Source organism: Impatiens glandulifera, chromosome 4 (genome assembly GCF_907164915.1).
Source record: "Impatiens glandulifera chromosome 4, dImpGla2.1, whole genome shotgun sequence".
Classification (NCBI taxonomy): Eukaryota; Viridiplantae; Streptophyta; class Magnoliopsida; order Ericales; family Balsaminaceae; genus Impatiens; species Impatiens glandulifera.
Window position 1 is genome coordinate 39,616,553 of NC_061865.1, and position 14,559 is coordinate 39,631,111.

Below are 14,559 nucleotides of genomic sequence, written 5' to 3' on the forward strand. Positions count from 1 at the left end.
GTTATTTATAAAATCTAAATTCGACCCCAACCTTGATGGCTCGTTAATTGTATTAGAAAACTAAGTAAACAAATTTTTATATAAAATGGAAATGTATTTGTTAAAATAAATTATAAATGTCTAAATAAGAATTATATTTTATCAAATGACAAGAATAATTTATAATAGATAGGATAGTACTAATTTCCTAAATAAAAAAATAAATAAAATTTATTAAAATTTTTAAATACATAATATCAAACAAGACCTATATAGCCACTATTTGATTCTATACATTACTAAATATTCTCATTTATTAAACCTATATAAATAATATATCTTGTATATTAATTTATATTTCAATTTTTATTTAAATAAGAAGTTTTAATAAAGAAAAACTGTTTTTATAAGGGGAAATTTGAGGAAATGACCCCAAAATAAGGCCAAATAGCCGATGGTGCGGGCCACTAATTTTTATAGCGCTGGTGACCCCCAAACAATTTTCTGCCGAAAATACCCCCGTTGCGTCACGCACCCTCCCGTTGCGTGACGCACCTGAGGGCATTGTGAAAAGTCCACAATGCCCTTACTATATAATAAAAAAAATCTCAGTTCTTTTCATTCTTTCTTTCTTCTTCTCTTTCTTCACTTCCCTTCTCCTCCTTCTCTTTAAAAAACCCAACCACCGACCGACGAAGACGACGGCGGAATCCTCTCTTCCTTCACAATGTCTCTTTCTGCTGCTACAGGTATTCTTCTCCTTCTTCATTTATCTCTTGGATTGCTTTGTTTGTTAGGGTGTAGTGATTAGGGAATGATTAGGTGGAATGCCACCGTCGCGGCGGAAACCGGGTGCGTAACGCAGTTGCGTGACGTAGTTGCGTAACGCAGTTGCGTTACGTAGTTGCGTTACGCAGATGCGTAACGCACCCCATACACTTTACTTGCATTTCATTGTTACGGTGTCTCTCGATTGATACTATAATTTTTTCAATTGCAGCTGAAGTATTTGCTGACGTATTTGTTGTGTACAATGGAGAGTGGCAAATTGCAGCCAATGGTACCAGGTCTTTCTCTGCACAATCATGCAAAACCATGGATATACCTCAATGTACTACATTTGCTCAATTAGTTGATACAATCTATGAGACGATTAACATGCAAAAGTCTGCATATGATTTAGTGATTAAAGTCATGTATGATCCTTCTGCAAAACTTCCCCCTGTTGTTATTGAGGGAGATAAAGATGTGGGCATGTATTTATCACGGTTGATATCGGGTCGAAGTTCGTCATCTTCGTCACCACTTTGTGTCTCATTAGTAGAGAAGTACCCAAGTCAAGATACTACACTACCAATCATTACTCAAACAAGTATACCCGACGTTGTTTCTCGAGTTGTTTCTCAACAGATTTTATTTGAAAGTGATAATGAAGGAGGAGGAGAAGAAGATGAACGGTCTCATCATGAACTGATTAATCATGAACGCGTTATTGACTTTAATTATGAACGGGTTAGTGATTTCCAAGCTACTACTAGTCCTTCATCAGCAGTTGCACGCACGCCGCACCGGTCAATACCTACACCAATGGGTACACCATCTAGTGCAAGAGCAATGGGTACACCATCTAGTGCAAGAGCGTCAATGGGTACACCATCTAGTGCAAGAGCGTCAATGGGTACACCATCTAGTGTAAGAGCGTCAATGGGTACACCATCTAGTGCAAGAGCGTCAATGGGTACACCATCGACAGACCCTACAGACGTATCACCGACAGACGTATCACCGACAGACCCTTCATTTGCATTGGCGTTAACTAGTGAAACCGTATTGGAAGTCGGTACGTTATTTGATACTAAAAAAGAACTTCAACTGACGCTATATAAATATGCGATGACTTATCATTTTGAATTCAAAGTGAAAAAGTCTCGAAAACATCTTTGGTATGTGAAATGTATGGATGAGACATGCAAGTGGAGCTTACGTGCTGTGAAAGGTATGTTTTCCGAGATGTTTGAGATTCGGAAATTCAATCGACAACACTCATGCTCAGTTTTGTCGAGGCCGGAAAAAAAATGCAAACACCGGCATGGGTTATTGGGCAGTGCATGAAGGGTAAGTACATGGACCATCACCATAACCACTTGCCTAAAAAAATAATTGAAGACATGCAGTCAGATTATGGGATGTTTTTGACTTATAATAAGGCTTGGAGGGCAAGGGAAACGGCTTTAACGGCGGTGCGAGGAACGGTAGAGGATTCCTATGGAAAATTGCCTTCATACCTATACATGTTGGAGAAGAATAATCCGGGTACCATAACAGATATTCAGACAGACGAGCACGGGCACTTCAAATATATGTTCATGTCTCTAGGCCTCTCAATTAGGGGTTTCAAAGCCTTCTGTCGTCCCGTATTGTGTGTTGATGCAAGTTTTCTCAAGCACAAGGTGAGAGGTCAACTATTGGTGGCTGTTGCATTGGATGCCAATGAGCAACTGTATCCTGTTGCATTTGGCGTTGTTGATTCAGAGAATAATAACTCGTGGACTTATTTCATGCAAAAACTTAGAGAAGTAATTGGATTAGTTGATGATCTCGTCTTCGTATCCGATAGACACCCAAGTATAGCCAATGCCTTGTGTGCTGTTTTTCCAGAAGCAGACCACGGTGCGTGCACATATCACATAAAGATGAATATTAATGCCAAATTCAAAACTGATAATTGTCATGTCGAGTTTGATTTGGCTTCTCGTGCGTACACTATCCCCCAATTTAATCGGTTTTTTTGACAAGATCAGGGTTAAAGATCATAGGATTGCTGCCTATTTGGAAGAGATTGGGTTTCAAAGATGGAGTAGAGCATATTTTCCCGGTAAGCGATACAATCAACTCACAAGCAATTATGCAGAGAGTTTGAATAGTCAGTGCAGGGAAGCCAGAAAGTATCCAATTTCAGCAATGCTTGAGTCTTTAAGAACAACATTACAAGGGTGGTTTAATGATAGAAGAGAAAAAGCGTCCAACCACCAAGAATTTTTATCTCCAACGTATGAAAAGTTATTATGTGATGGTTTTGAGAAAGCAAGATTCTATACCGTATCATCCCTTAACCGATTTGAGTTGTATGTGAATGATAATGAGGCACATTATAAAGTCAATTTGAAGGACAAGGACTGCACTTGTAGGGTATTTGAAGTCTCCGGTCTTCCTTGTACACATGCACTGGCTGTTGCCCGTCACAGGAATGTGGTTCCTTACGACTTATGCTCAAGGTATTTAATCGTTTTGAACTTATTTATTTAACCTATTTTTAATCGTTTTATTTTCCTTCTCATATGTATTATACAACTGTATCTTGGTTGAATGCATATGCGGAGACATGTTATCCGGTTGGTGATGAAGAGAATTGGGATCTTCCCGATATTATCAAACAACGCGTGTGTCTAAAACCACCTGTGAAGGTTAAGAAAGGTCGGCCACAAACTAAACGTAGGACATCCCAAGGTGAGGTCCGTAAGGTCCCGAGACGATGCAGTTCATGTGCAGGTCTAGGACATAATAGAGCAACATGCAAAGTAGTGATGCCTGCACCGTCTACCGCAAGAGCAAGAGCATCATCTCAGCTGCATGAGCCCTCATCATCTCAGCAGCATGTGCCCTCATCATCTCAGCAGAATGAGCCATCATCATCTCAACTGTACGAGCCATCATCTCAATCTTACGAGCCATTAGCTTAGAATGAACTTGTTAGTGTTGTGTTGTGGTGTTAATGTTGTTTTTGTAGACTTATTACCAAATGTCTTGTGTGGAGGTGTTAATGTTGTTTTGGCATCAAGGATTCAAGGATTCAAGGATTCAGTAAATGTCTGGTGTTTTTGTAGTTTTCTGGTGAATGTAATACAGGGACAGGGTTTTTGTACCAAGTGTTTTTGTAGACGCAGCTGCTTGACGAAACTGCTTGACGCAGCTGCTTGACGAAACTGCTTGACGCAGCTGCTTGACGCATCTGCTTGACGAAACTGCTTGACGCAGCTGCTTGACGAAACTGCTTGACGCAGCTGCTTGGCACTGCTTGACGAAACATGGTTTACATTAGTGCAGAACCTATTACATTAGACATGGTTTATATAACTGTGTACTTCAGGCATATATATCATTAACAACATTTGATATCATTAAATCAACCATATTACAAAGGTTTGAGATTAACATTACAAAAATTTGATATCAGTACAGTACAAAAGTTTCATAAATAACCTATGGATCTACAAGTCCATGAAATAACCTCACTGCCCACTTTTCTCTCCAAACTTTCATCTCATTTGAGGTCACTTCTGATAGATTCAGACCTGCAGTCAAGTACTCAATATACATTAGTACAAATACACCACAATCTCCACTCTTAGTTGCTTTGGGAACTTCTGACTCTGGACGTCTTGTGTATGGCAAAACGGAATCAGGGTTGAGCAGAGGAAATCTTTGTTTATCTTCAAGAGGCAATGCCTTGTCAAATATAACCGGAATCATTTGGCACATCGGTAGCACAAACTCATCAAGATTAGCATAACATCCAGGATTGCAGTCATATACGTCTACGCGCCATTGCTGTAGACGGACAACACAAAGTATCCAGTGGACGTCTTTGATGTTCAAAGGAATATATATATCATCGCATACTTTCCAACTATTCCTATAGTTGCTTTCATCGCCCAAGAAGTATTCGAAAAAGTTTTCAATGTCAAACTCAATACGACTTTTCTTAAACGTAGCGTACTCAGCAGTGAACCTAGTGTGGAGCCAACAATCTCCAATAAAGAAGTTCTTCTTATATGTCTTTGGATATACCCAAGCTCTTCTTCTCAGAATGAAGCAACCTGCATCGATTTCCTACACAAGAGAAACACATTTAAAATACAATCTGCAAATCTAAAATTATTCTAACATGAATATTACTTACATCATCAGTCAGCCAGGTGAACCTTTTTAGCATTCGGCGAAATAATGCCTTATCACCTAATATAGTATGGAGCTCAATTTTGTTGTTGTCAGTTTTTGGATCTTTAAGCCATGTTTGCAATTGATGAAGAAGTTGATCGTCATATTTTAGAAGTGGATTGACGGTGATAGGATCTTTTAACTTGGGCTGTTTCAGATTGGGGTCGGTGAAATCTGGATCATTCTTCGGCCTCCTATTCCTTCTCGTGACCAATATGACTTTCTTAGGAAGAGGAGGTGGAGTATTCACTATTTCCAGTTCATCTTCGTCATTTTCGTCTTTCTTCTTCCCAACCTTCTTCCCCACCTTTTTCTGAAAAGTCTTTTGTATAGGTTTTCTCTTCACTTCTTCTTTCTTCTCCACTTCTTCTTTCTTCTCCCCTTCTTCTTCAATCTCCCCTTCTTCAATCTCCACTTCTTCTTTCTTCTCCCCTTCTTCAATCTCCACTTCTTCTTTCTCATTCTCAACAACGGCCTCTTTCTCGACAACGGCCTCTTTCTCGACAACATTCTCATTCTCGACAACAGCCTCAACATTCTCTATCGGCGGATCCTCAACAATCTCATTCTCAATCTTCTTCTGCTCCAATTCAACATTGTCTTGCAAAATGGGTCCATTATTAACCTTCTCATTCTCCTTTTGCTCCTCTTCTTCATCGAGAATGTCATTCAGACCAATGGCATTCTCATCTTCTTCGTCACGAATGTCATTCTGCTTTTCTTCCTCTTCTTCAACACGAATATCATTCTGCTTTTCTTCCTCTTCTTTGTCACGATTGTCATTCAGACCGATGTCATTCTCCTTCTGCTCCTGCTACAAAAGTGAAAAGAATTTAAATTAAGGATGCGTCAAGCAGCTGCGTCAAGCAAGCAGCTGCGTCAAGCAAGCAGCTGCGTCAAGCAGCGGCATCAAAGACATAAAGTAGTAAAAAACAGAAAGCTCTAACAGAATTACCTGGTTGGTGACATGGCTGGCGAACTGGTTGCTTAGACTGAGAATCATCTTTTCAAACCTCGTAAAGTAGTTTTGTTGATTCAATTTGATGTCTCTTATTTCTCTCTTGATTTCTTCGACATCTTTCTTTATCTCTTCGACATCCTTCTTTATCACTTCGGCATCCTTTATCTGAACATGAGATGCCGGTGCCGGTTTACGTGCAGGTGATGATGGAGGTGTTGAAGTTGCGGATGGGGGACTCATGTTACGCAGGCTACGACGCTTGATGGCTGCTTTGCTGGGGGATATATCATCATAATCAACATTCCTCTTCCTCTTGGAAGGTTGGACAGTAGTAGGTTCTTCATCAACATCTTCATCATCATCATCTTCAGCAACATCTTCATCAGCCTTTCTCTTTTTCCCCCATCAGTAACTCCCTCAAAAAAATCATCGTATGAATTGTTAATGTGTTCAAAATCCTCCCCACTGTACAAACTCGTCTCCTCGGAGGACTCTTCCATCTTAGAAAACACAGCGCTGTTAAAGGCAGATTGCATCTCCTGAAATGTATTCTTCCTTTTCGATTGATACAACAGTATCCTTGGGCGAAAAGGGCCATCAACGTCTTTCCTTGTGGCGAATTTAGGGACCAAGTTTTGAATGATCTCATAGCTCCACACTTGTAGTGCTAGTACAAACCCATACACGTTATAAGCAAAAGAATTAGTAACTCCACTCCCTTTCCTGGACATATATACGGACCTGTGGTGTTTCATGTCCTGGTCAAGACCCCTCATGGTGAATCTAAAGGACACCTTCCCCCATGGAAATCGGAGGAAATCTTCAACATCTTCAACCATATGGATGATTTTGAGATTTAAAAGCCGTTTTGGGTCATATGAGAAGAGGTACTGGTTAATCAAGCAGATCAACCCGATCTTCCATGCGTCTTCCTTATCGGTGCATTTCATGAAAATAGATTTCAAATCCATCATTCGAATTGACGTATTTCTTTTGAAATATTTTATCAGCAAGGGTGGACAACCTCGGCATTCATCTTTGTATTCAGGCAATCTGTCGAAGTTGAGGCCTGTAATCAATGCGTACTCTTTCAGACCAAAAGTATATTCCTCCCCATTAAAGTTGAAAATTATCCTATTCAAATTGGCCTTCACCTTCCGAACCAGCAACTGATGTAAAATGGTCCCTGAGAACAACAAGTCTGGGACTCCTCTCAATAAATACTGAAATTGAGAATTTAGAGCCCTCTCCATAAGACCCAGCGCTTCAAACCTATCAGATACTTTTTTCAAGGCTATGACAGATTTCAATGAAATCCTACCAGGAAAATCATAAACCGTGAAGTCTGCCATCTACAAAAGGGAAAAGAAAAACAACAATGTTTGTGAAAACATTTCACAACAAATATAAACAAACGAGAAGAAAAGCAACCGTCAAAATAGCTAGAAACAACTGTCAGATGCGTCAAGCAGCTGCTTGACGCAGCTACTTGACGCAGCTGCTTGACGTAGCTGCTTGACGTAGCTGCTTGACGCAGCTGCTTGACGCAACCCAACCCATAAACCGTGCATGAACCATTTGAAATCAAGAAGCATCCTACCCTAATTCCTAAAATAAAACATGCATGAACCGTTTGAAAACAGGAAACAACCTACCCTAAAACCCTAACATAAAACATGCATGAACTATTTGAAAGCAAGAAGCAACCCTAAAAACATAACATAAAACATGCATGAACCATTTGCAAGCATGTAGCAACCCTAAACCCTAACATAAACCATGAATGAGCCATTTGCAAACAAGAAGCAACCAACCCTAAAACCTAACATGAACATAAACAAACATAACTGAAACTAACCTCATGAAGTCAATGAATGAACGAGAAGATGAAGACGAAGACGAGCAGGAAGAGACGTCGAGGCAGGTGCGTCGTCGAGGCAGGTGCGTCGTCGGGTGCGAGAGAGAGAGAGAGCATGAATAGTGGTCGAGGCTTATTTGGGTTTTCATATAAAATAAAAATAAATGTGACGCATCGTATCCTACTTGACGCATCCGAGTTGACGTATCGGAGTTGACGCATCCGAGTTGACGCATCGGAGTTGACGCATCCGAGTTGACGCATCGGAGTTGACGCATCCGAGTTGACGCATCCATCTTGACGCATCCGAGTTGACGCATCCATGTTGACGCATCCATCTTGACGCATCCATGTTGACGCATCCATCTTGACGCATCCATCTTGACGCATCCATCTTGACGCATCCTACGTGACGCATCCTACCAAACAAACAACCTGCATTCAACGAATCAGCGAATCAATGAGGAACGTTCTGTAAAGGAAATATACACGAACTGAATAGGAAATCGAAACAAACAATAACGAAATAAACACAAAATATAGTGGAATGGCCGAATGAAATGTCAATTTGTTCGAAATCCTCAGCGCTGTGCAAACTCGTCTCCATTGGATGTTCTTCGAAGCTATAGGCTGTTGAATATGGTGCCATGGTCGACGGTGCCTCTTCGATTCGTTCTTCATCGCTGAAAAAGAAGAGAAAATCTTCTCCGCCACCATTAGGGTTTCACGGCGGAGCGACGGAGAAGACGGGCTGGATGAGAGAGAAACTGAAACGAAAATGAAAAAAAATTAAGTCTTTATAGGGTTCAGGGTGCGTCACGCATCTGGAGGGTGCGTGACGCATGGGTAAAATGGTCATTAAAAAATTTGGGGGTCACCAGAACTATAAAAATTAGTGGCCCGCACCCTCGACTATTTGGCCTTATTTTGGGGTCATTTCCTCAAATTTCCCTTTATAAGAGTTAGAACCTGTTTTTATATAAATATAATTTTTTTTTTAACAATCCGTAAAGAGGCATAGATTCTGGGGTAAGGAGAAGAGAGAATCGATCATAAAACTGAATGAATTGGAGAAGAACACCGGTTGTTCGTCGCGTTCCTCGATAAACTTCGACTCCAGCTGCAACGAAACCTCATCTCAGGTTCGTTTACTGCTATAAGAACTTAAGAAGCTAGATAGGATGAGTATCTAGAATAACTCTAATTCCTAGTGTAATTGCATAGTTGTAATAAATTGATGTTTTGAAGCAATGCAATGTTGATTTGAGTCACTCTACTGCTTGAGTTTTTATTGATGATACTAATGCATATAGAGTGTTTGATGAAATGTCGGCATGAAGTTTGGGTGAGATGTACCAATTTTAATGAGTTCTCGTCATCTAATTTGGTTCTAATGTGTTTCTAAATGTCTTGAGAAAAATTTTAAAGGGTTGATTGAGTTGAATTTCGAATTTGAAATGCGTTGACAAGTCTAGTTTAAAGTTTAGGGTTTAGGGTTTAATTTGAAAAAGGTTGCTGAAAACTTGAGAAAGATGTGATCCTAACTTGACACTTAATCGGTGGAATGAGCTGAGAATTTGTTAAGTTGAAGTTTAATGTGAAAAAAAGTTCAATGCATGAGATTTCGTTGAATTGAAGCTTGATTTGATGAAGTTGCAAAGTGTGACAGATTCTGAAATTTAGCATTTCAGAACCTGTCACTGTAAGAAATTTATTCTAGCGTCCTAACTATTGAGAACTAGAATTTTGATTCAAAGAAAAGTTATTGGAAAATATGCGGTGAGAAACATTCATGTTTTACAGATTTTGATTTGAATTGATCTTGAGGCTCAAATTTTTAATATTCCAAACAAGTGCAAATTTGGATGTTTCTGAAAGTTTCTATCTAAAACTTGATTAAAATGTTTCGATTGATTTCTTTTAACTTCAAATGCTCTGAAATATTCTCTAATCTGTTTAGGATTGGTTTACATACATATTTGAATGTTTTTTTTGTCAACCCATGGCATGATCAAAGCTGTAGAGTGATTTTTAAACTTCAAAGATATTTTTGAAAAAAAAAACAGATTTGCATTTGTTTTGATTTCCCTTTGAACTTGAGTCTTAACTTGATGGCATCCATTGAAAATCCATTCTAAACTGTTTTTATTAATTATATTTTGGATTATGGAAACCATTTCGACAATTAAATCTCAAATGCATTTGAAATTGTCCAAGGAATGGGCTGCCCTGTTTTCTTCTGTTTCCCGACCGCCTGTTGTCCAAACTTGCAAAATTCCAAAACTTTATAAAATATATTCTTTTTGAGCTGATTTTTTTTCCAAATGATAGTTAAAACACCAAACTAGGTTATGTCATGTTTTAGAGGTATAAATTGTTTGGGCCATTTGTGAGAAAATTGATATTGAAATTGAAATTAAAAACTGATTTGATAAATTTCCAGAAAACCTTTTGAAATTGATTTGATTTCAAAACATGGCCTAAACACTTTGACTCTCAAAATTTTAAAAGGGTTGAAAAATCACATTTATCCTCTTTTGAATTTATTTTCCTCTGAAATTGTTTGGGTTTGAGCCTTAGGAAAGATTCAGAGCAATGAAATGATTTTTGAAGTAATTTTAAATTGATTGAAAGGTGTTTTGAAGATGTGCTTTGAATGATTAATGTGCCTAAATACTTTGGAGTGATGATTGCTTCTATGCCTTGATTGATTGTTGAACATGATGTCCTGAAAACATGCTTTGAATTGCTTTTTTGAAATTAATTACTTGATGATAGATTCACTTGCTTGATCTATTGAGTGCTATTGCTTGATTATTATTTAGTATCACTGCTCTTCCATTGCTTTATCTATTATGATTATCATTGCTTTATCTATTATGATTATCATTGCTTTATCTATTATGATTATCATTTCTTTATCTATTATGATTATCATTGCTTTGAGCCAATGCAATTGAACATAGATTTAGGGGTGAAAACAATTGAATAATGCATTTAGGATTTCATGCCTAGACATTTTTGGACGGGAACTTAGAAGTTAGTACATTGAGTTGATGCCTTCTCATATGGTAACCAAATACCATACCTATTTATCTCTGGTTCACACAATTTGTGCTTTCATTTTATTTCCCTCTTGAGAAAAACAGTTTGGCGACTCTTACAAACCAAGCTGTCTATTCGACGTTTCCCCTCTTCTTGATTTGCTATTTCATATCTTTGCAATTTCTCATTCGAGTTCGAGGAAGGGGGTGGTAAAATGATGTTACACATACCTTTAACCTTTTAAAAAATAATAATTCAGCTTTGTGTGTGTTTTCTTTTAGCTTAAAACCCTGTGTTTCCTCAAACTGCTGCTGCAAATGATTCAGCTTCTCATGTAAAGTGCAAACCAATTTCGCGTAGATAAGAACTTATTTGTATTCATCATTTTGCAGCTTAGATCAAGGAAGAAAAAACGAAAGAAAGACCAACTGAGATCCCTTCTCATGGTGGTCGTCCTGTGTAAACGAATCACTGCTTTCTTCCAAGGTTTTGACAGAATCCGGTACTATCGAACAACCCGTCTCTTCTCCTCTCTTACCTTCCCATCGTCCATTACAGCTGACGAACCATTATCTGATGAAATCAATATCAGACCTTGTATCCATGAATCTCATATTTTGGCCAAGTTATCAAATCTCTTACCAATCCATCAGAGCATTTCCACAACGTTTCTAAACCCTTCAGTTGAAGACAACTCCATGAATCAACTTGAAACTAGAAGCCTGGATGGATTTCTCTCTCCGGAAGATAAACTTCGAGGAATCTTTCTTCACAAACTCACAGGCAAAGCGGCAATTGAACATGCTTTGACAAACGCCAACATTGAGGTGAGCATCGATATCGTTTCTAGGGTTCTAGATAGAGGGAGTTTAAGTGGTGAATCAATGGTTATATTCTTCAAATGGTTTATCAAACAAAAGAAAATCTCTAATGATTTAGATTCCTACCACATAATACTGAAAGCATTAGGTAGAAGGAAGTTCTTCAAGCATATGTTGGATGTGCTCCATGATATGAATCTTGATAGCATAACTCTCAATTCCAATACACTGACGATCTTAATCGATAGCTTCACCCGAGCTCATCAAGTCTCGAAAGCAGTTCAACTGTTTGAAAATTTGGAAGACTTTGGTGGAAAATGTGATACAGTTTCTTTCAATGTTCTTTTGCTATGTTTGTCTAAACGGTCCCATGTAGGTGCTGCAAACTCTTTGCTTAACAAAATGAAAGGAAAGATCCCCTTTAATCTTACAAGTTATAATGTTATTATCAGTGGATGGGCTAAGCTTGGCAGGATTTCTGAAATGGAATTAGTTTTGAAGACAATGACCGACGATGGACATAAGCCCGATTGCTTTACTTTCAGTTACATCATCTCAGGTTTTGGTAGAGCAGGCCGAATGGATGAAGCATTGAAGATCTTTAATAACATAGATGAAGCTGATACCATTGTTTACAATGCAATGATTTCTAACTTCATAGCAGTTGGTAAGTTTGATGAATTCATGAAATGCTACATGTTGATTTTGAACAATGGCTGTGAACCAAACATGGATACTTACAGAATGATGATCTGTGGTCTACTAAAATCTCGAAAGGTAGCGGATGCAGTTGAAATGTTCAATGTAATGCTTGACAGAGGAAATATCCCTAGCATGGGGGATATAACTTTATTCATTGAACCATTATGTAGTTATGGTCCCCCTTATGCTGCTTTGTTGATTTATAATAAAGTGAAGAAGAAGGGGTTCAAGTTGTCGTTAAAAGCGTATAAACTTTTAATTGCACGTCTTTCTAGACTTGGTAAATGCGGGTTGATTTTGAATATATGGGACGATATGGAGAAAGCGGGCTATTCTTCTGATGCAGAAGTGTATGAATGTGTGGTCGATGGACTCTGTAAGGTAGGTCAGCTTCAAAATGCGGTTCTGGTTGTGGAAGAGTCGTTGCGTAAAGGTTTTTGTCCGAGTAGGGTAGTATGGGGAAGGTTACGAGATAAATTGTTGGGTTCAGATAAAGTTGATTGTGTCCGTGATCTCTTCTTGAAGATTAAGGATGGGAGGAAAATTTGTAATGCTAAGAGAAATTGGCGAGCTATGGGTTGGCATGTTTGAGGTGGTTTTTGTTGTTTTAATCTTGTAAATGATTTAGATAAAAGAAGTAATGGAACAGATAATAATATTGGTATCTTTCCTTTCTTACTATTGAAATCGGTCTAGTCATAGTTAAAATTTAAAAATGAGGAATGATAGAGAGCGCGACTGTGAGACAGCCACTTGGAGAGCAATGCCTAAGTGGGTTGAAAAGTGGAATTAATAAATAAATAAAAATATAATAATAATTAAAACATGTTTTTGTAGAATATTCTCTCCTCTTATAATTAATTTTTCTCTCCTTTTATTAAATAATTTCTCTCTCTTATTAAACCCTAAAACATAAACCTTAAACTCTAAACCTAAATACTAAATTCTAAAACCTTAATTAATATCACTGTTTATATTTAGTTGAATTATGAATTTATCTCTTTTATTTTTATGACTTTTTAATTCCTTTATTTATCAAATATTTTTTATGATTTCTTTTTTCTTTTTTTTATTATTTTTTTTATTGACTTATTAATATTTTTTTAGTTTTATTACTTATAAATAATTATAAATAAATGTTTATCTAATATTTTTATTTTCACGATTAATAAGAAGAGAGAGAAAATAATTAATAATAGGAGAGAGAATATTCTACCTGTCAACCCACGTAGGCATGGCATCGCTGTCTCAAGTCGCGCTCTCTGTCATTTTTCTTTAAAAATTATACACAGTTTAATTAATTTATAGTTGATACTAGACATTTCTTTTAATAATTAAGTTTTTCACAATTAAATTAGAATAGAAGTTATATAGTTGTTATTTGTTTTCAAAACTAATATATATAAGTTTTTCAAAATGAATTTGATATATAATTATATTATTTAGTAATAAATTTTACAAAGGAATAAAACTGATATAACTATCTTATAAATCGATCAAACCAAACCTAATAAACCGAAACCGATATTTTTAAATTTTCTTAAACTTTAGAGGATTAATTATTCATTTAGGCTTCTTACACCTACTTTCATTATATCTTCGTGGCAGAATCCATACTTTGTTTGTCATGAGATTTACTCTAAGGTTATTATTTATTGTGCAAGAAAGGTTTTTGTTTTTCCAAATAATATTGATTTCTTATTATCTCAAATGCCCCAAATATATTGATTTCTTATTATCTCGAATGCCCTAGAGTCCAGACTATATCAAATTTGATCGATATAGCATTCCAGTAGATACTAAGTCCTTGATTGACAATGTTCTCTGGCTATCTAAGAAAATAGTTGTTTCTCTAAATACCAAGTCCTTGGTTGTCAATGTTGTTTGGTTATCTAAGAAAATAGTTGTTTCTCTAAAATTCATGCTTTTGATTTCGCTCACAGCTATGATATCTACAATAATTATAACATTACAACTATGAGAAATATTCGCTGACCCTTTTGAGCAATTCTTAATTGAAACCTTTATTTTTTACAATATCGAATGCAACGTTTATATGAACCAAAATGAAAAATTTATTAAGGACTACTATTGCTATGGATATGGATGGAAAAATGTATTCTTCAAAACATAACACTTTCTTAAGTAAGTATATAATAGATAAACAAAACAGAAGGAAATTGAAACGATAATTA

The 14,559-nt window shown here is 37.1% G+C and overlaps 1 protein-coding gene across 1 annotated transcript; it reads left to right on the plus strand.

The window, feature by feature from the left end:
• Positions 1-8,774: 8,774 nt before the first annotated feature.
• Positions 8,775-13,007, plus strand: LOC124933937 (putative pentatricopeptide repeat-containing protein At5g43820). Its single transcript, XM_047474383.1, has 2 exons — positions 8,775-8,938; positions 11,234-13,007. Exon 2 carries the CDS (start codon positions 11,285-11,287, stop codon positions 12,953-12,955), a length of 1,671 nt encoding a protein of 556 aa, XP_047330339.1. The 5' UTR covers positions 8,775-8,938; positions 11,234-11,284; the 3' UTR covers positions 12,956-13,007.
• Positions 13,008-14,559: the final 1,552 nt, after the last annotated feature.

What these genes read in the sequence shown, in the direction of transcription:
- LOC124933937 (XM_047474383.1), top strand. Translation starts at nt 11,285, where the DNA reads ATGGTGGTCGTCCTGTGTAAACGAATCACTGCTTTCTTCCAAGGTTTT.